A 22,106-nucleotide genomic window follows, 5' to 3' on the forward strand; every position below is an offset into this window, starting at 1 on the left:
TATGTTATAGATTTTAATTGTTTAGCAATAAAGTGTGAGGATAATTTTTTTCTTTACGCCTCACCTGAGGATATTTTTCCATTGATTTTTAGAGTGTAGAAGAGAAAAGGAAAGACAGAGAGAAATATCAATGTGAGAGAAACACTTTGATTGATTGCCTCCTGCACGCACCCTGACCAGGGCCTGGGCCAGGGAGGAGCCTGCAACCCAACCAAGGTATGTGCCCTTGACCAGAATCGAACCCCGGGACCCTTTGGTGCATAGGCCAACACTCTATCCACTGAGCCAAACCAGCTAGGGCGTGTGAGAGTATTTTAAGGGTATACCTTGATGCTGAAGAAAATAGAAAGTTTCCATATTTCAATTTTTAGAAAATTTGACTTATTATTTGAAGCTCAAAACCAAACATTATCAATTCAATAAACACATACAAATCAAACATGGAGAACACTGATCTATTCCATTATGTCTTCTAATTGCTAATACTAAGTTTTAATACTGTCTCAGTTGTCATGTTCATCTCTCCCCAAGCACAGACTCGGTGCAAAAAAAAACTGTTAGAAGCAGAGAACAATGAGAGGAGAAAAAAAGTGAAAAATAAATTATAATGCCATGTGAGTACTTTCTATACCCCAGACACTACCCTAATCTCTTTACATTTCTATTTCTAATTCAATGTTGAGATACAAGCCCTGTCCTGGGATAGTTTACAATCCAGATCAGGAGAGACCTGTATCACTTGTTATTCATTTCACCCCTACCATATGCCAAGCACTGACCTGGACCCTAGATCAACAGAGGTGAGCTTATGTGAAGCCCTCTGAAAAGACAAAGAACAGAAAACAAATAATTTCAGATGATGTGCTATGAAGAAACCCAGGTAAGGTAACACAAAAGAAAATATTTTGAGGTGGCAGTGAGCATACTGTGTTCAGAGAAAGTTATCTTTGAGGAAGTGGCACCTAAGTGTGTTTGCGTGCGTGAGTGCATGCATGTGCGTGTGTCTATGAAATAATAATGAACAAAACAGAGTTAATATTAAGCATGGAGGGGAAGCAGAGGTTGCCACCCCAAAGAACACATGTTGGCATACTGATTAGCTAAAGCTGGTTACTTTCATGAAACAAAAGACTCAGGAAGGAAGTTTGACCTTCCTCTGAGCTGCCTAAAGAATTTAGATAGAAGACCAGCCCAGGAATAGATGTCCTTATAGGTAACAATAGTTTAAACGAACAAGGTGTGATAGGATGAAACCTAGCAAGGCCCATTTGATCAAATTTCTCTCTGGGTCCCATTGTTAAAGATGGCCCAGCAAGCCCTAGCAGGTTTGGCTCAATGGATAGAGCCTTGGCCTGTGGACTGAAGGGTCCCAGGTTCAATTCTGGTCAAGGGCACATGCCCGGTTGTGGACTCGATCCCCAGTGGGGGGCGTGCAGGATTCTCTCTCTCTCTCTCTCTCTCTCTCTCTCTCTCTCTCTCTCTCTCTCTCTCTCTCTCCTTCCTCTCTGAAATCAATAAAAATATATATATTTTTTTAAAAAGATGGCCCAGAAAACAAGTGTTTACCACACATTTGATTTTCCATCTGCATGTAAATTGCCTTCCTGACCTTTGAAGTCCCAAACCACACCTCTACCCCTTCTTCTAAAGCCAGGTTGGCATATAAGGCTCAACTACATGATTTATCCTCCGTTGCCATACACTTATGGAACCCCTGTGAGTATATATGTAATACGTTTGGTCATTTTCTCCTGTTAATCTGTCTCATGTTAATTTCATTATTAGTCCAGCCAGAAGAATTTAGAGAGGTTGGAAGAAAATTACTATTTTTCCCTCCCCCACAGTTTCAAAAGAACATTAGACCTAGAAGGATTTGAATCTATGGGTATTCCAAAAGACAAGCCATTTCAGACTGGTGTGGGCAGAGAAGACTTAATGGAAGTAAAAGGCAGGTAGAACTGAAGCAAAAAAGGGTGACATTCCCATTGGTAGCAGATTGGAAGCAGAGAGAGCTCCTAACTATGAATCCCTGCTCCAATGTTCTGGGCACTGAGGTGAACTGTCTTCAATCATGTTTATGGTACAGTCAGACACCGTTATTTCTAAATCCTCATCCTATTATTCCAGGGGTTCTCAAACTTTAGGCACATCAGATTCACCTAGAGCAGTGGTCGGCAAACCACGGCTCCCGAGCCACATGCGGCTCTTTGGCCCCTTGAGTGTGGCTCTTCCACTAAACACCATGTGCAGGCGCGCACGTACAGTGCGATTGAAACTTCGTGGCCCATGCGCAGAAGTCAGTTTTCGGCCTGGGCGAGTCTATTTTGAAGAAGTGGTGTTAGAACACTCAAGGGGCCAAAGAGCCGCATGTGCCTCGCGAGCTGCGGTTTGCCAACCACTGACCTAGAGAGACTGTTAAAACAGAGATGGCTGGGCCTTAACACAGGGCTTCTGATTCGAGGAGTTGGGAAGAGGCTATCATATTTGCATCTCTAACAAGTTTCCAAGTGACCCTGATGCATCTAGTCCAGAGAACCACCAACATCTTCATATCTATTGTGTTCTGCCCACCATTCTGGAGTCTGCAAATGAACCAGACCCGTACAAACAGCATCAGCCTGCTCAAAGATTTATGAGCTGTTTTAAAATTTTTGTTGCATAATACACATTTTTATGAAATTGCCCTAAATCCTTTGTATCTGAAATGTAATATGTGTATCTGTAATATTTTAATCCCCAGTTGTTTTGTAGGCATATATTTATCAAAACTTGTTGCTATACACAAGCATCGCTGTCTGCAGTATTACTTATTTGAATAAGAAGACTCAAATTTGTGCAATGGAACTTAAGTCTTCCAACCACTCGTGTAACTAAAGCTTGAATCTGCAGCTCACCACAAACACATGAAAGAGTTTATCGTATCTGAAGTCCCTTTTATCAGTCCCCAGTGGATACTCAAAGTAAAAGTATTCTGTATTCTCTCAAACTGAAACTTTGTTCTTGGTACCTGTACAAGAAGAACGAAAGCTAAAAGTGCCACCTCATTTCGCTGCTGAATAAGCAACAGATCTGGCAAGTTTCTCAGTTGGCTCGTAACCCAGAAGCCTTTGCACCAGACAGCACTAACTGGCATCAGCGTAAAGGCTTCTAGGGAATGCGGCCAGCCAGGGAGCATGCCAGGGTCTCTACTGAGAAAAACTGGGGTCAGCCGCAGTCATGTCCCACTGGGGACAGGCCCACCTGCATTTGAGACCATTTAGTCTTGTTCATCTGTTCCCAGCCCCACAGGCACAAGAACCCATTACAATTCTTCCTTTTTAAAAGATTCTACCACTAAGAGAGTTTTTATTGAAATCTTCAACCTTCTTCCTGAAATCACCACCTCAGGCATCTCTAGGTAACTGAAATGTCTCCCTTCCTCCCAAATCTTATAAAGTTCTTTTGTCTTCTATTTCTCTCTCATATACCCTTGTCCATTCCTTTATTTCACAATTCAAATACCTCCTCTGTCTTTGCCTCTCTCATTTCACAAACGGCTCCTTGATCAATTCCCTGTTCCCCGAAGGGGTTGGTGCTTGTCTTTAACACACGGATGCTCTCTTCTTTTACTGCTCCTCGGCAGGATGTACATGGGAAGCCAAAATGGCAAGTGAGAGGGTAACTTCAAGGATATATCTTAGTGCTGAAAAAGTGGAAAGAGTTGGGAAGCTGTAGAAAGACACAAGCCATACACTGCTTGTCACAGTACCTCTTGGCATAACAGCCAAACCCATAGACTTAGAACTCAGGCAGACTGTGTGCTTTTGGGCAAATTACTTAATTTCTCTGAGTTGGCTTCATTTGTTGCTACAATAAAGCAAACACTCTCTGCCCTTAGAACTATTATTGGGATTAGAAAGACAGGTACATTGATGCTCCAATAGAATGCCTAAACACAGTAAGCATTTCCTAAATGGCAACCTGCTACTATTATTCATGTCATTACCACACTAATATGTTGGATCTAGGAACCACACTAATATGTTGGTTCACAAAACTAAACCCCCCAGTCTCTGTATTACTCCAAAAACAACAACAAAAACCATTCCATTGAACTCTTCTGACACTAATGAGATTTAATATTGAATGTAACAACATTACAATCTTAACTTCTAAACCTCAATCTTCCCATTGAGTAAACCATAAATTGATGTTCCATAGCCATTCAAGGGAATTGATATAATTTGAAAACTAAGATACCTGTTTATATGAAAGGTGCAGATAGGGTAAATTTATAAAGACAGAAAGCAGATCAGTGATTTTCTAGGGCAGGGGTGGAGCTTGGATTGACCGCAAATGAGCCCCAGGAAATTAGGAGGATAATAGAAATGTTCTAAAACTTGATTGTGGTCATAGTTGCATGACTCTATGAATTTTCTAAAATCATTGTACTGCACACATTCCCTGAGTAAATTTTATGGCGTGTAAGTTAATACCTCAATAAAGCTGTTAAAAAGAATCTATCTTTTTCGTACTACACAACATGTTTCAAAATAAACTAGCATTTTTATTTTTATTCTAGAGCTTTCTATTATCAGCTCATCACCCCAACTGTCAAGAATGTGTCCAAGACCATTAATGCATTCCTCCACTGGCTAACAAGGCTGTTATCACTGCTTTCACCCACAATCATATTGTTTTTGAGAAGACATCTTGAGATGCAGGATCAACATCATTAAGAGAAAGCACTTATAGGCTAAGATTATATTCTGCATCTGATGGCATCTCAGCCTGAACAGCAAATGCTCAAGTCAGGAATGAATGGTTTTCAAAAGAAATCCATTATCAGTGCATAACTTTTATGCAGACATTTCAGAAAACAGAAAAGGCACTTTGCTCTAAATACATTTGATGGAAATCAAATCATCAAAGCAGTGGGTCTTTAAAACTGCACAGGACTCCAGAGCAGCAGCGCCAGATTCTGCATGTTTGATGGCCTTACATGTTAAAATGAAGGTTAAGAACAATGTCATTACCATTTCACATAAGTACATCTGCAAAGAAGGACCACCAAGTATTCTTCCTGTCTTGAGAGCACACACAGCTAGCTTTTCCTTCAGGTACCATCACAACTATTTTCATTATGATCCTTTAATATAATTTAAATACATAAATCTCAGTTCACTCTTGGCCAATCCATTCTTAATGTCTCTGTAGGCCTGCAACTTCTCATTGATGAAATCAACTGCATTATTATGGAACTTCAAACTTGTTTGTGTTTTCCCTTCCTTGCCCACGGTCATCCCACAAAGAAGTCATGTAGAATTATTGCTGTCAATCAATCTTCCTCTGAATCAGACCCAGCAAAGCCAAGTTGGGTTGCATTAGCCTCCGCTCTAGGATCTTCTCATTACTAGAACTCTTTCCACCTGATGCTCTTCAATTTGTTTGAGAGATGGTTATAGCACCTTAAGAATAATTTGGTGTAATGAACTCAATTAAAATGACAATATAATGGTAATCCCAACAGCTTATTCTTTATGCTCTTTATGGAGCCCACACCATATCTGGACTCTGCACTGACGGACTCACAAGCATGAACTCTAATCATGACATACATTTTAATCATTGTTTTTATTGAGAAAAATGGAAGATCAGACAGATTCAATAACACATAGTAAGTGGTGAGGTTGCAACTGAATCAGAGCCCATGCCATTATCCTTGGTATAGACAATGTTCTGAGCCTTCTTGCTTGAATTTTCCATAAATGCATGGCTGAACCACAGGACTCAGTGGAGTATGAAGGCAATCACATGAATGCACTGACACTGCATAAAGTGTGGAAAGGAGGTAAATTGAATCTGATAACCTATTGTATTTACAGTGTCATCACAGAAGAGCTGTTGAATTTAGGTTGTGTGACCCCACCTCTTTGATCCTTAATTATCTCCTCTGTAAAATGGAGATGATCCATTCTCCTTTTTACACTCAGATATTTCGAGGCAAAAATGAGATCACACATATATTCATTTTCTAGCTAATGAATATAAGTTGTTATCAGGCCCTGTTTTGCTAACTACAGGTATACAGTTTGCACTGGCACCAAGGTCCTCTAGGAAAATAACCTCAGACATTCACAGAAGCACATGGTCACATGAAAAAAAAAAATGTTTTCCAGGATTGGGTATTCCCAGGTTCTATCCTGACAAACTAAAAGACAATATGTCAAACAAAAATTAGCCTTTAAATTTTCCATTTTATTTTGGTTAAATCTTAAAGCAAGCACCAAATGAAGTTGTATTTTATCATGAGTGTGATTCTATACCATCTCACAATATTAAGATCCATGTGAATTTTTGCATAGTCAAAATTAGCAAGCTATTATCTCCAGCCTGACATGATTTTGTTAGAGAAATTTCTGGCTGCATCTGTAAAAAAAATTAAGAATTTGAAAGAGTCTCTATAACTATTTCCATTAATCCCATGTTTGGATTTCTCAGCAATCAACCCATTTACACTTCCAGTTTACATGGTTTTATGTTGCAGAGCTTGAGATGAGACATTTATTTAAGTTAGAGGACAAGTATGCTTCCTTGGAAAGATAATATAGAAACACAGATTACTCAAACTAAAAAGGACTTTTCAAGACTATGTAATCCCAGATTTTCCGGTAAAAAACTCAAATGTCGTCCGAGGGAAGGCAGGTCAAACAAACAGAACAGGAGCTTGGTAAGAAAGCAGGAAGAGTCAGGGGCTATGAGGAACTTGAGGAACTCAGGGAATCTCACAACCATGGCCCAAGGCATTCAAGTTCAAAAGTTTGTAAAGCACTCTTTGGCCAAACCAAACATGCTCTACTGAGTCCAGTGACAGAAGTTTCTCATTGAAAACTCTTTTAATTGAAAAGATGAAGCACCCAAGGGCAAAGATGAAAAGGCTTCATCTCATCCTTCCTTTGACAAAAAAATTTTAAGGGCTGTGTCTCGGCCCTGTTCTGGGCTCCCAGAATACAACATGGAGCAAAAAAGAATACTGGCTTTGTTTTCATGGCATTCACCATCTTTGAGGGAAAGTATAGGTTGACCAAATAATGACTAACTTAGAGAAATTTAAACTTTGATGGACATGAAGAAGGAAAATACACAGTACTATAAAGTCAGATGCTGAAAACTAAAAACATGACTCCAGCCCAGGTTTACTGGGCCCACTCCATGTTGGAAGAACCCCTGAAAAGACAGTGTCCTTTTTAGCATATATTCCAAAGCAGCAGATTTTTAAATGGAAATTTGATTCAATAGGGATAAGCACAGGCTAATTAAAAGTATTAAGCCAGCCTTAACCGGTTTGGCTCAGTGGATAGAGCGTCGGCCTGCGGACTGAAGGGTCCCAGGTTCGATTCCGGTCAAGGGCATGTACCTTGGTTGCGGGCACATCCCCAGTAGGAGGTGTGCAGGAGGCAGCTGATTGATGTTTCTCTCTCAGCGATGTTTCTAACTCTCTATCCCTCTCCCTTCCTCTCTGTAAAAAATTAATAATAATATATATATACATATATAAATATATATATATATTTAAAAGTATTAAGCCAATAAAACAAAATATGGAAGTACAGGATGGGGAAAACTTACAGGTATAATACAGCAAAAATAAAAACGTTGTAGACATGAGCACTTGTCTTTGATAACAATTTGAATGTAGCAGAAATACAGTATTATTTTCAGGAGAACGACCACAATACTCCGGTGTGCTAGTCTCTAAAGGAGAATGCCCCCATGGCTACCCTGGGTAGAGGGGTAAATGGTATGGCATATAAAAATGCGGGTACATAAAAAATGTACCAAAGAGCTATATAAATAAAATTATAAAAGAAAATGGAAAATAGGACTTGTGCTAAAAACAACTGAGTTGTTAGGAGAATCAGCCAAGCCACATGGCACGTGGAGAACAAGCATGGGCCCTGGGGTTACACGGACCTGGGTTTGAGTGCTTTAGCCCACTGTTTTACTTTGGGCAAGGTGTTTAATTTATCTGTGCCTCATTTCCTCCATCTGAAAAAAATGGGATGATTTGGAGAATTATATAAGAGCATATGCAGCATATAATAAGATTATATATAATATATATATATATAAAATCATTATCATCATAAGCACATCACTAAACTGACCAGTAAAGGCAAGGCTAAAACTTAACAATTACTGCCTTCCCTTTATAAAGGATTTCTGTGAAGATGAGAAAATTCTTCTCTATGCCCAGAAAGGAAGAAAAAAAAGTGAGCCTAGTTTGAGCAAAGACATGTTTAATACTACATTCTTCCCTTATATCATGAGAAAGAAGTGGACTGAACTCCCAAAAGAAGTTTTGAAACCTAGCAAGGAAAGTCAGAATGGAACAGGGGTAGAAGGAAGGTATGCCTGCCATAGATGATTTAAAATCTCACTATCAAGGGTTCACCTAGATATTATTTAATAACCTCTAAGCTCATCTAGCAGAGCATGTCACTCTTGCCAAGACAAATAAATGTATACTTGAGTTATTTTCCATCCATCACCCTGACAGTAGCCCTTAGGAAGCCAGAAGATGGAGCACTGCTCTGTGATGACAAATGATTAACACGGCACAGGGCTTCAGTGGTGGTACCAAGCAGCAAGACAAGTCACGGGAGGGGAAGGATCACTTGAGAGAGGTGGCCATGTCTGGGATGAGCAGTGTTTTGTTTTATACGTTAGGATGAAGGTCCTGGGGATGTGTTACACACTCGTCACCTCTCTGCACATCTTGCAGTGGTATCTTCACCAAAATATTTCAGTAGAAGTTATTTTGATCTCTTCATTTCTGAGAGTACAGAAAGGTAACTCTACATTGCTTAAAATAATCATGATTATATCATAGATGGAATATAACTTTGACTGGAAATAATAGGATACCTTTCAAATGTCAGAATTTTCTGAAATAATTTCCTATAATCATTCACAAACACGTAAAAAACACTCAAGCACACATATATAATTCTTCTAAGTCCTATATTCTCTATTTCTGGGAGTTTTTTATTTAATTATTACTATTTCAAAGGCCATAGACTATACTCATTTAGTAGTTCTCTATAAAAAACAAACCAAAACAAAAGAGAAAAACACTTTTCTTTTAGGCTAGGCATTTCCCACCAAAACTCAAAAAAAGAGGGAATGAATATGTTAACGTGTTACGCAGAGCAAAGAAAAGGCAAAAGCAGATGAATTCATGAAATATGCAAAGAGGTGGCAAAAAGTTAATCAAAGATGCTCTGTTCACAGTGGTTTATTTTATTTGTCATTCCTTTTCATGAGAACTATTTGAAAATAATATCCACTTAGTTGTATGCCATTCAGTGTGCCATGAACAAGGAGTCATTTAGTTCTTGTTTCTTTCTTTCAACAAGAGAACGTAGGTCTCCATACTAAGTAATGATAAAACATCTGGAAGGCAGAGTCAGGCAGATTATAAATTTTCATGTAATATTTTCCTTTTATGAAGAACAACAGAAAGTCTGAAATGAGATTTTTTGAAGAAAAATAACTATTTCTTGATCAAGGCTACCACAGTAAACAAAAAGTCATTGCAAGTTTCTTTCATAATACTCTAAAGCTTTTCAGATCTATAACAAGAAATATTTTTTATATAAACCTATGATGGAGCTCAGCACTACATTTTTTAAAATATATGTCTTTATTGGTTTAAGAGATAGAGAGGAAGCGAGAGGGAAAGAGAAACATTGATTGACTGCCTCCTAAACACCCCCTACTGGGGACTGAACCTGCAACCCAGGCATGTGCCCTGACTGGGAATCAAATCAGTATCTTCTCTTGCGCAGGACCAAACTCAACCAACTGAGCCACATCAGCCAGGGCAGCACTACATGTTTTAAAAAATATATTTCCATTGATTTTAGAGTGGAAAGGAGAGAAAGAGGGAGAGGGAGAGGGAGAGGGAGAGGGAGAGGGAGAGGGAGAGGGAGAGGGAGAGGGAGAGGGAGAGGGAGAGGGAGAGGGAGAGGGAGAGGGAGAGGGAGAGGGAGAGGGAGAGGGAGAGGGAGAGGGAGAGGGAGAGGGAGAGAGAGAGGGAGAGGGAGAGGGAGAGGGAGAATCATCCATCAGCTGCCACGTGCACTCCCCACACTGGGAATAGAGCCCACAATCCGGGCATGTGCACTAACCAGGAATCAAACCATGACCTTTGGTTCATAGGTCAACGCTCAACCACTGAGCCATGCCAGCCAGCAGCACTACAGTTTTATAAAAGTAAGTATTAAATGAATGACTAGAAACTTTAAGCAGTTCTTTCATTTTGCACTGTACCATACATTATTGGGGAAGAGGAAAGAAAAGGTTTTCCTCTAACAATTCAGAACTGAAAAACTTATTTTAATTAAAATCCATTTACTCAAAATAAAGAGGGATTTTCTGAATGGATCCTCCAGCCAATAACTACTCTTACATATCTGAGTGTCTGTGGACTTACTTTTCTGAACTATCGTATCCTCAGACAGTTCCTAAATAAGACAATAGCAAGGACCCAGAATAAAGAACATGATTCAAATAATGTTTCCTTCCTGATAGTGCATGCAGTGGACACTCTAGGTTTATTCCAATGCATTTTTTCTCTCTTCCCCCTTGACCTCCTAAGTTGCCATCACAACTTAGCAAAATGGTACCTGTCATTTTCAGATGTTTAATATTCCTCTGTAAAGGATATGGTGACATCCTGTCAAACCAGCACAAGTCTAATATAAGGCCATCTTTTCCGCCTCACCATAATATAAAATGTATTACTCAGTCACCAGTCATTTAGGCAAAGTGTGTGTCTTATGAAGATGGAAGTGTGCTAGTTTGTTCAATATATTTGCCAGCCACCTGCAGACACAGTAGAGAATGGCTGATCCACACTCCAATCCATCAGTAACATTAACTCCAGGGGGGCAACATTCAGAATTCCAATTTTTTCTTTCTCATCATGACAATCTTTTTATCTTTCCTCTCACTCCAGATTTAGAAGCATCGTGAAAACCATAATTTATTGATAGAGCTGGACCATTAAGATGATATACAGTGTATCCAGAAAGGAGATGTTTTTCCCTTACAATCTCTCGTTATTCCTTTGTCTAAATCTGGAGAAAGCTTGATATTGCCATATTACGATTGTTTCAGAAAATAGCAAAAGCATTTTGCTTTGCTGAGGTGCATTCGTCATCATTGACATTTAATACAATTAACCAAATTAAACTGACTGGCTGATATATCATTATTTTACATTTGAAGAAACTCAGAGCTACCCCTAAAGAGCAGATATGTACGAGAAGTAAGAAAACTGAACATCTGAAAGTCAACAGCATTAGGAGATCTGCTTTTGGCACATATTAATAATTTAACCTATTTACTTCTGCTTTTGCTGGACTTAAGTTACTCAATCTCTATACAGAAGTCAATAAAATTACCTCTGTCTTGAAGCAAGGCTGGTAAGTTTAATTAGCATTTATAATCTTTAGAGTGGCAAAGAAAATTAACATTTTTTAAAAATTTGAAGCAGCTGAAAGTAGTATATGTGGACACTAAGCTGTCACTGATTTTTTTTCTGTGCTAATGCCCATCCTTTCATATCTTGGATTATAACAACTCTAAGAAACACTGTCCTAATACCAACTCTCACCCATAATACTGTCTAATGGCTAAGCCTTATAAGTGAACACATGCTTTTGTTCATGTTTACTTATTATTGCTAATTCCTCTTATCCTTCCCATTTAGGTCCAATAACCATGTGCACCACATGAAGCTGGATTCATAATGAAAGTGTTTACTTTCCTTATGATTAACTTCCCTGCGTAATTAATGTCCCCAATCCTCTGGGCAGCCTTATTACATCTACTCTGCTCTAACATGCTATCTGTCAGCTGAATACATTTTCATATTTTAGAAGGAGGGGGGAAGAGACAAGAGAGCTCCTCACTGACTCCATTCTCAGATGACTTCTGCCACAGAGTATTTGCAATTATACCAGCTATTTGCATCGCTTACATGAAGCCTTATATTGGCTGGTCCTCACCTGAGAAGATGATGATTAAATTACAAGTGTAAACAGGCTCCTATCGGAGACCATTAGGAACGCCTTCAGAGGAGTTTTTAAGACTGTAAGGGGAAAGAGGGCAAGAAAGAGTCCAAAGAGCTGGCAATGGGGCAGCAGGGAGGTTGTGACCACAGGGGGTCCAGTTCCCATCTCCCCACGAGCCCTCCTGAGGGACCAACGGAGACTGTGGGTGTCATCTCAGACCTCTCATCTGCCAGCAGTGCCCAGATCTGTCCACTCACACCCACCCGGCCCGGCCGGAAAAGAGGCTGAGAGCTTGATGCACTCGCTCTGCTTTCTCTGAAGCCTCCTTGGAAAGTACTCCTCAGCCTGATCTCAGGCTGTTTGCCTTAAAAGGATAAAATATCTGAAGAGGAAAAAAAAAAACACACACTGTAGCTGGCTGCACAGACATCACATACCAGAAGGAGAGGCACTACAAGTCCAGTCCTGCTCTTCCAAGGGGGCTCATCATTGTCTCACCTTCATACACTTAAAATTTCATAGACGCATCAGGGGCCCAAGGAAACTGTCTTACTGGCTAATGAGGCAGCTGCCCCAGTGAGAGTGGAAACAAACTTGGGATGATGGCTGAACCTAACGTGTCATATTTGAACAGTGGCCAGGACTCACGGCTGGCGGGAAAGAGGAAATATACTTCCATTGACAGGAGCTGCTGACAATGATCATGCTCCAGGCCCACACATGTAACCCCAGAGATCAAGAGAGGTGCAGATGCTGTGGGGGGAGGGGCATTGGAGCTGCCCGGCTCCACTGTAAGCAGGGGTTTGGGTTAGTAGAAAGGGACCCAGGAAAGTGCTTTTCCAAAGGATGGGAATTCAAATAGCCAGTAACAACGGAAGTTGAATACTCCGTGGAAAAGGTTCACCATCCTGGCTGCATATTGCTGTCGTCACCTTGGGAGTTGAAACAATATCCCTAGACCTCAGGTCCACCCCAGAGCAATGAAATAGAACCTCTGGAAGTGGCACCCCAGGAAAGATGTGTGTTTTTAACATTTCCTGGAGAGACCTACCTAGACTCTAATATGCAGTCAAGGATGGGAACCAATAAAAATAAACAATAAGACATTTACTAGATAGTGCACACCTATACTGTAGGGGGAATGTCTGCTTTGGCAAGCCCCTCGTGCTGAAAAGTTTTAGCCAACAGAAACATTCTACTCTTTAAGTGGAAAGTTTATCCTTGCCTTTGTTTAATAACACACACACACACACACACACACACACACACACACACACACCCTGTTGTCTTCTTCTCAGAGTGGCTCCCAAATTTAGCTGCACACTGAAGTTACCTGAGGAATCTTTAAAAAATACTGATGGCTGGCTTCCACCCCCAGATATTCTCATTTTAATTGGCTTGGGGTAAAACCTAGGCATTGGATTTTTTAAAGGCTCCCCAGGTGATTCTAATGCAGCAAAGTTTGGAAACCACTGACCTATCTTATTCTTTCCACTTCTCCCTAAGTACTTCACTTCCCATTTAATTACTGGTGAACAGACACCCTCCCCTGAGAACAGCCTATAGGTGATTCATTGGGTTTTCCTGCAATTGCCTAATCCTCACACTCCTTAGGGACACAGGAGAACCTAATGGCTCAGGAGAACAGCTCTGGAGCTCAAATTCAGATTCAGCCTCTTACAAAGTGTGTGACCTTGAGCAACTTACTTGGCTTCTCTGAGCTTCAGTGGCCTGTACCTCAGTGCTGTGGAATGGGATACTCTGGAGTCTTCCTCATAGGGTCGTTTGATAAAAACTACAATCTATGGACAGCACAGGGAGCAGTACCTGGCACAGAGTAAGTGCTCAATAAATGTTAGCCATTATGATGATGAAGGGCAGTGCCATTCTGACCCATTCTTTCAGAAACAGGGATGTGCCGACTTGCTCTCCTCTTTCCTTTTCTGACCTGTGGACTGCTCCTGAACCACCAAGCCTTCCTGGTATCAGCCTATAGGATGTTTGAGAGGAACAATACATTCATTCAAATCAAGCATTGGCCTAAAGGGAAATATCTTAATGGTTTTCTGCCAAAATCCCAGTATAGCTCCCACACTCAGAGGAGGCAAGCCCTCCATATACTCCAGTTTGGGTGTCTCCTCTCTTCATCCACAAAGTACTATTCAACTTGCAAATTCCGTGCCAGTCTTATTCACCCATAATGCCCATTACTCCTTCCCAACTTATTTGCAAATATAGCATAGCTTTAACAATGCTCGTCTTGCTTTATACTTTCCTGCCCACCTCTCCCCCCACCCACCCCACACACACACACACATCTCTTCTTCCCACTCTACCCTCCTGCCTCTTTCATATAAATGACTATGATTATAAAAGCCATTCAGAAACAAGGCACTTGTGGAAGTATACTATTAGCCCCACCTTTTGTTGAACGTCTGTTTTGTGTAGTTACAGTTCTTGTGCTATTGTTCATATTTACATGACGGTTTTGGAGGGAGAACATTCCTCGGCTCTTACAAACAAAGTTATACTTAGAGAGTTCAAACAGGCTGCCCGTCCTTCTCAGAAAACAAATTTTAAGGAGATGCAGAGGGATGCAGTCATTACAGAAAATGGTGAGAGGAAAGAGGAAGGGGTGTCAGAAGGCTGGGTGCGAGGAAGTCGAGACGTGCTGTCAGGGAAGGGGTGGCCCACAGCGCCAGCTCAACCATTCAGATTAGGATTCAAAATGCCACAGATGTGACTGCATAATAAGCTGTTGAGCATACTGGTAAATGCTGCCTGCAGCCTGTGCTTATGTATCACACTGTCTTGTGTTCTCAGAGCGTGGAAGGTTCAAGTCGGAGGGTTTGAATGCAGGCAGCAGGTCTGGCTCCCTGGGATGGGCAGCAGTACCTATGGCAGAAAGAGCAGCAGCCCAGTGTTCCAACTGGTTGCTAGGATACCATGGAGACCCTCCATTGCTAGGCAGACAGGGGGAAAAAAATGTTTCCATATGCCTTATAACCTGCAAACAGCAACAATAGAAACATCATCTGCCTACTTCTCCCCTTTCCCATTAGGAATCCAAACCCAACTCTTTAGTGAAAGAACAAGTAGCAGGAGCTTGGCAATGTGGCTCAGTAGGGCCGGGAAGCTGGTCATTTGTATTCTCAGGCAGTCTGTGGAGCTCCTCTTTCAGGGCTTGTCAGTATTTTCATTACAAGCCCCCCCTGAGGGGCACACAACTTGACTGTGCTTCCAATGACCCTCGTAGGGTTCTAGCAACCTGTTCTCATCTATTTTTTATAAAAGCTTCCACAGCTTCCCATTTGCTGCATACACTGTAACATCAAACTAAAACTCAAATAGGGACATCTATTAGAATAACGTTAAGTGGGAATTTAACTTTTCCACAAAAACAAGGAAGATGAATTTCAGAAACCAACTTCAGGTTCAGTTCTCCTGTCCCATTTGCCCAGGTATGTGAGGAATCTGCAATGCTAGTTAGAGTATTTTAAAGATAAAATTAGATTCTTTTCAGTGGGAACAATTTGAAGTGAGTGGGTAAACGAACTTGTTTTCTATTAAGAGTGGAACTGGGTTTCCTTAAGAGCTTTAATCATCTGCTGATTGGTTAAATTAAATGCCCTTACCACACTGGAAGAGTTATGGCTATTAGCAGGATGGTGCTGGTCAGGGGGAGAGGACTGAACTGACATTCAAAGATTCAGAGCTTTACTAATGGGTAACAAGTAGTCCTCCAGTAAAATGTGTACACACACACACACACACACACACACACACACACACACACGTCTTGATTATTCTAAAAAACAAGCAAAAATGCCCCCTTACCCACTTCATAAAATAGAAACTAATATGCTCATTCTCTAGGCCTAAACTAGCTTTCTTCAATTCCCACTATCAAGTTCTGATACAGCCACTGGTTGCTGTTATTCCCCAGATGTACCCTCTGCTTTCTTTAGCTGTCTATCCCTTTGCTGATGGCCCTGCCAATCCCCACCCCTCTAATCCCATTAGCACTAAATCATGGCCATCCTCCAAATATGTATTTACTTTAAATATTTCCATTTCAACAAAAGTTTCTGAAACCATAAAATTAAATGGGCTTGATATCGGCTTGTCTTGAGTATCTCCTCTGTGACTCGCCTACTCTACTTTCTAGAATATTTACTTGTGCAGCATTATTAACCCTTTGTTACCTCCTTGATGATAGGATCTATGTATCTCTCACCTCCAATGCCTGATGATAGCTTGAACATGAAAGACATCCCACAAAAGTATTAAACTGAGCTGTAGGGCACATTTGAAATTAAATCGCTACCTTTGAAGAAATCTGTTCTAATATTATGCCATCTAAGATTACACTAAAAATGCTAAAATTCTCTCAACTTCCTACAAAATTTAACACACCGCCTGTAAAAAGACTCCATTTCTCTTGAGATGTTCTAGTGTCAAGGTTTAAAAGCTCAGATAAGTTCTTAAAATGAATGCCTCTCTAAAAATAAGAAAATATTCCTTAATATCCTCAGCTCTTCCAAAGTACTTCACAATCAAAAAGTGAAATATAACAAAATGTCATCATTCTCTGAAATGCATCTACCTCAGGGGTGAAAAGCAACAGCTTAACAAGACTACAGAGATACTAACCACTTGTGATAGGAACTCAAGTTTATATAGACCAACTGAAATGACATGGAACCCTGTGACAGCAAAACAGAAAGAATTTAAGAATATTTACCATAGGTAAAGGGTTTAGATCATAATAGAAGATACTGAATGTGCTAACCTATTATGGAGTTAATTTTCAGGAATGAAATAAAATTACTTTTAAAGTCCATAAATTATATATATATATATATATATATATATATATATATTCTTATGGACTTTAAATAACATAAAACTGACTTTAACTCATGTTCATGTTAGTTTTCTATTTTCTGGCCACTCAGTATATATATATATACTGAGTGGCCAGATTATTATGATCTCTGAATGCATAATAATCTGGCCACTCAGTGTATATCCTATATAATGTAAGGCTAATATGCAAATTGTCCCCTCAACCAGGAGTTCAACCAGCAGGCAGGCCGGCCAACCGCCCATGTCCCCTCCCCCTGGCCAAGCTGGCCAGACCCCACCCATGCACAAACTCATGCACCAGGCCTCTAATATATATATATATATATATATATATATAGATATAGAGAGAGAGAGAGAGAGAGAGAGAGAGAGAGAGAGGGGCCAGATTATTATGCGTTCAGAGATAATAATCTGGCCACTCAGTATATATATACATATACCTATATATATCTATATCTATATCTAAATATCTATATCTATATATATCTCCAACAGGCTGATCTCATAAAATGAATATTTTTCTCATTTTTAAGAGTTTATTTGCTCAATTTATTTCAAAATATATACACTAATAGTTTTACATTCTCAAGTCATTATTTGGTAGCAGTAGAATACAGATTCCAATTTGCTACCTCAGTTTTTTGTTTCACAGTCATAACACAAAAAGGGCTTAAGGGCTCTTTCTATACACATGTGAAAGAGAAACAAAAACACTCTCCCCACCTCACAGAGGCAGCAGGAGGGCCCTGGCTTCTGTTGGAATCTGACCAAGCCTCTCCTCCAATTCTCATTTTAATGGGGAAACTTTCAAACCAAAAATGTTAAGACAATCTAAATGAATGAATTAATTTTTATTTTACATTATTTTTAAATGATCAAAAATCACTAAAAAACCGAAGTTTTAAAAACTATCCTCAGAAGGCAACCTCAATAAGCAAAAGGTAAACAGGAACATATTTTCATTCATCAAATAACTGAGCAGAACAGTTACCTACGTGTAATGGAGAGAAAATAGAAAACTAACATGAACATGAATTAAAGTCAGTTTTATGTTATTTAAATGGTTTCATTTTAACTTGAACTCATGATAACCTGTGTGTAAGTTTAAGAAAGAGGAATAAATTTAAGTTTCACCAAAGATGAAATATAAAGACAAACACTTGTTAACAGTAAGTCTGTGTAGTCAAATTATTTATGGTAGAATAAATTGAAATTCAAACACATCTTCAGTTTGTTGAGTTTTCCTAATTCTTTGTGGAGCTATCTTGCACAATCATTCCAATGACATGATAATAACCATTTTGCATACAATATACTTCTCTTTCTCTTGAGAGGTACACTCTACCATTTAAGTCAATTTTGTTCTTGTTTTATGTAAGTGTGAAAAAAGAACAGATGTTTTTCCAAAATTATTTAAGCTTGGAAGACATGCTATCATTTTCTTCAATATAATCCTTCAGAATCACCAAAATCATCATGGTGATGTCTTAGTGGCTGACTTCTTTAAAGCACAAGTTATTAAATATCAGAATGCACAGCATTGTTCCATAGATAAAATGTTTATTGTAATAGAATTATTTGCCACACTCATTTCATTTTCCGTGATGGGCTTTTAAAAAAACCTAGTTGTTCTCCATGTCAAGCACTAAAAGGTTCCCAAAACTTCAGCTCATTCCTTACTGCCTAGATTCTTTTGGAACTTGTCTGATATATTTTACTGCAGTTATCAGCTAGATTTATCATGCTTCATTATAAACCCTATTAAACTGGTCTTTTTATAAAAGTGGACTTTGCTCTGTATTATTTCAAAGTCCTGCAAATACTAAAATGAGAGCCTACAGAATGCTTAAAGATGCAGAGAGCTGCCTTTGAGTTATTTTTTCATTATGCAAAACTTGGCCCAGGAGCGATGGCCATGTACCTGGTTAGCTAAAACAGGCAAGCATAACAGGACTGCAAATTAATTCACCACGCAGGTTTCTTAAGGCAGATCTAAGTCTAACAAACTATTAGGGCAACTTGGTGAAGTCAGAAGCTCAGAAGCGTTTATCCTTACTATCTCTTCCTCACTCTCTCGGAATAAAATCTCCTCATTAAGCTCAGCCTGCATGAGAAATAGCACATGCTCTATGGGAACCAACAAGTACAGGTATGACTCTAAGTTTTCAAAAGTATAATCAGTACATATTCCCAAGCTCCCTCCAACACAGCAAATACCCATGGAGATAATCAAGTATGTACTCTTTCTCCTCAGTCCCTTGTGTTTATGGTGCGAAGGATTCCAAGGGACCTCGTATTATTACGTAACACGTCATCTAGCCAACGTGATGTAGTTAGGAATAGAGCATCAAAATCTTTTACTTTATCAATTATCATATCTATTAATTAAAAATAATTTTCCTTCGGGTGCTCATTCCCTATTAATTTAAGTTCTTGTCACTTTACTCTCCATAAGAACTCCAGAGTTAAGTGGTGTAGAACAAGTTTCATTCAATCTTTCCACCCAAGTTGTGAAGCCTACTGACATCAGAACCAAATGCTGGAACAGTATGGGATCAGTTGCATCAGAAGCCGGGAGTAAGGCAAACAATGTGTCTCCCATTTCAATAAAGGTAGAGTACTTCTCTATTTTTGACCCTGGAATCATGCAACCCTCTTGGGAGGAGGTGCCCCATTCGGAACAGTATGCAAATTCCTGAAGGAAAACAAGCAATATTCCCCCTCAGATGTTATGAAAAGATTTTTAAGACATCAACAGACTAGGCTTCCATGTGTGGATTGCAAATGTCATCCAATTGAGGAAATAAAAAAAAGAAAATCTTCCCTTAGATATGCGCGTTTGCTTATTTTTGACACTTTGATGATGACAGAGCATCAGGTTTGAAGGGTACCAGCGTGAAGGGCCAGCATCTAGAGAAACCCGGGAGAGCCACAAAAGCATAGAAAGTAAGGATGATATCACACGCATTTCATTTCAAGTCTGATGAGCCTGCATTTAGGATTTTCCGGCTGGGCAGCTTTGCCAAGGCATTTGGGAGATGGGGTTTTTCTTCCGCTTCTCACACTCACGCACATACACACAGCCAGACACACACCTGGGGCGCATTCAAACTCTCTGTACAGTAGGTGGCATATATGAATGCACATATTTAAAAAAAAATAGCTTGGCATCCGACAAAGACGGGAAGGCAGCATAGGTGCTGAGTCTGGCTCTAGAAACGTGCACAGCCCAGCAAGTAAAGGAAACATTTCTGAGGATGAGGACAGACATAGCAAGCGGGAGGGGCGGGGGCCCACAGAGACAATACAGAGACCCCGCAGCTCCCACCCACAGGATGCCCCCTGGCCCCTGCGCATAACCCCTGCTTACTGTGGGCTCTTGGGGTAGAAGGGCAGGGTCACATGGCTGAGATCCTGGATGTCGAAAGCGGTGGGCTCGGCGGAGATAGCCTGTCGCTTGGTGCGCGGCTCGCCCTGCAAGGTGCTGGCGCTCTGCTTCTGCGCCTGCTGGGTGGCCGGCCGGATCACCGAGCGGTACTTGTCCAGCTCGTTCTGCAGCTTCTGGATCAGTTCGTCCTTCTGATCCAACTCCAGCTCCAGCTCGTCGATGAGAGCATCCCGCTGCCTGAGCTCCTCGATCTTCTCCTGGAGCGCGTACTGTAGATCCCGCAGGGTGCCCATGCTCCTCCCGGCTGCCGGGGGCTCCTTCCCCACGCTGCTCCGCGTCTCGGGGCTTCCTCCCCTCTCCGATCAACTTTCCCTAAAGTCGCCGCTGCCTCCCGAGTGCACAAGCTTCCTACTTGAGACCAAAGCCAGCCCTGGCTTCTGAGCATGCCCAGTCCGCGGGCTCCAGCCACCGAGAGTTTCAGTGCAGATTCCACTTCTCGGGGCTGATGGAGAGGCTGAGTGTGGGGATGAGCAAAACAGCAGGTCCAACCCGGGATGAAGCCTGACACGCGGTGGGCGCTGCGGGGGGTCCGAAGAGCAGCTGCGCGGCGGTAAGGGAGCAGGAGAAGGGGACTTGGATGAGGCTCCCAGGCAGCGGTTGGTCTGCCCCGGTCACTCGCGCTGAGAGCCAGAGGAAGCCAGTGGTGCGTGTGCGGAGCCTGATAACCCTGCGGGGCGCACCAGGGGATGTGCGGGCGGAGCGAGGCGGGAGCACCACTTTGGGGGTGGGGAGGGGAGAGACAGCAAGGACCCCAGGCAAACTGGGAAGGTGACAGCCGGCTCCAGAGAAGACTAGACTAGTCTTGAGGACAAGGGACTACGTTACGATCCTGGAAACGTGGGAGAGCAAAGCGTACTCTGCATCTTAAAAGCTCTGAGTTCTGGAGGTATTTTGACCACCAACCTCACCAGGAGAGGCTCCCGAGTCACGTGTCTGAACTCTCCCTACTCCCAAGCCACCTTTCCCACCCGGAGCGCAGCACACAGGTGGCTGGAAAAGAAGCTTGCCTCTCAGGAGGTAGAGCCACTCTGTGCCTGGGAGGGATTCCCCCTAACATCCAGGTGTCTTTGGGGAAGGGAAGCAGCGGGAGGAGGCTTCTGGACCGCCCCCGGCCCCCCCACCCCCACCCCCCATCCCTGCTGCCAAGCATTCCCACTCTGCCTGCTCCTGCTAATTCCTCCCCTTTCCACCTTTTCCAAACTCAGGTTAATGAACTATTTTTAGGGTGGGGGGGGGGGGGTATAGGGAGCATGGGAAAAATCATTGCTGATCTCCAAAAAGTTCATCCTAAAATGGAACCATACCTTTAAAAATATTATTTCCCTGACAACTAAGCTGTTAGGTCTGTGTCCTTCCACTTGAATAGCAAGACACAAACTTTGAAAAAGAGAGAAGATCCTAAAGAGAAGGCGGGCTATACCACTCCACCTCTACCCACCCTCACCCCTATTCCTGCACACTAGATTATTTCCTGAAGTGATGACAATTAAGTAGCATCCTTTCTGTTCAAGGGTAAGTCTGACATCATTGAAACACATGATGTTTAGAATCGCCAAACATTTACTTAATGCTTACCTAAATTTATAATATTTTTCTAAATCTTCACCAACTCATCCAATTTTATAACATCTTTATTGGTAGCTCTCGAATTATTCTTGGGCACTGAATGATATAAACATCAATGCTATATTTGGCCATTCCTGAACACTAAAACAAAGTAGATAGAT

General features: G+C 41.2%; 1 protein-coding gene across 2 annotated transcripts in view; it reads right to left on the reverse strand.

Moving 5' to 3' along the window:
* Window positions 1-22,106, reverse strand: part of PRKG1 (protein kinase cGMP-dependent 1) — a 1,119,499-nt gene that overhangs the window by 1,020,005 nt on the left and 77,388 nt on the right. Inside the window, exon 1 of one of the 2 annotated variants that reach the window (XM_008152951.3) lies at window positions 20,302-20,612. The exons of the other annotated variant lie outside the window; for it this stretch is intronic. Within the exon in view, the coding sequence (XP_008151173.1) occupies window positions 20,302-20,612 (311 nt within the window). Of the gene's footprint in view, window positions 1-20,301; window positions 20,613-22,106 lie in introns of those variants that run through there. 2 annotated transcript variants of the gene reach the window in all.

This window comes from Eptesicus fuscus, chromosome 17 (genome assembly GCF_027574615.1).
Source record: "Eptesicus fuscus isolate TK198812 chromosome 17, DD_ASM_mEF_20220401, whole genome shotgun sequence".
Taxonomy (NCBI): Eukaryota; Metazoa; Chordata; class Mammalia; order Chiroptera; family Vespertilionidae; genus Eptesicus; species Eptesicus fuscus.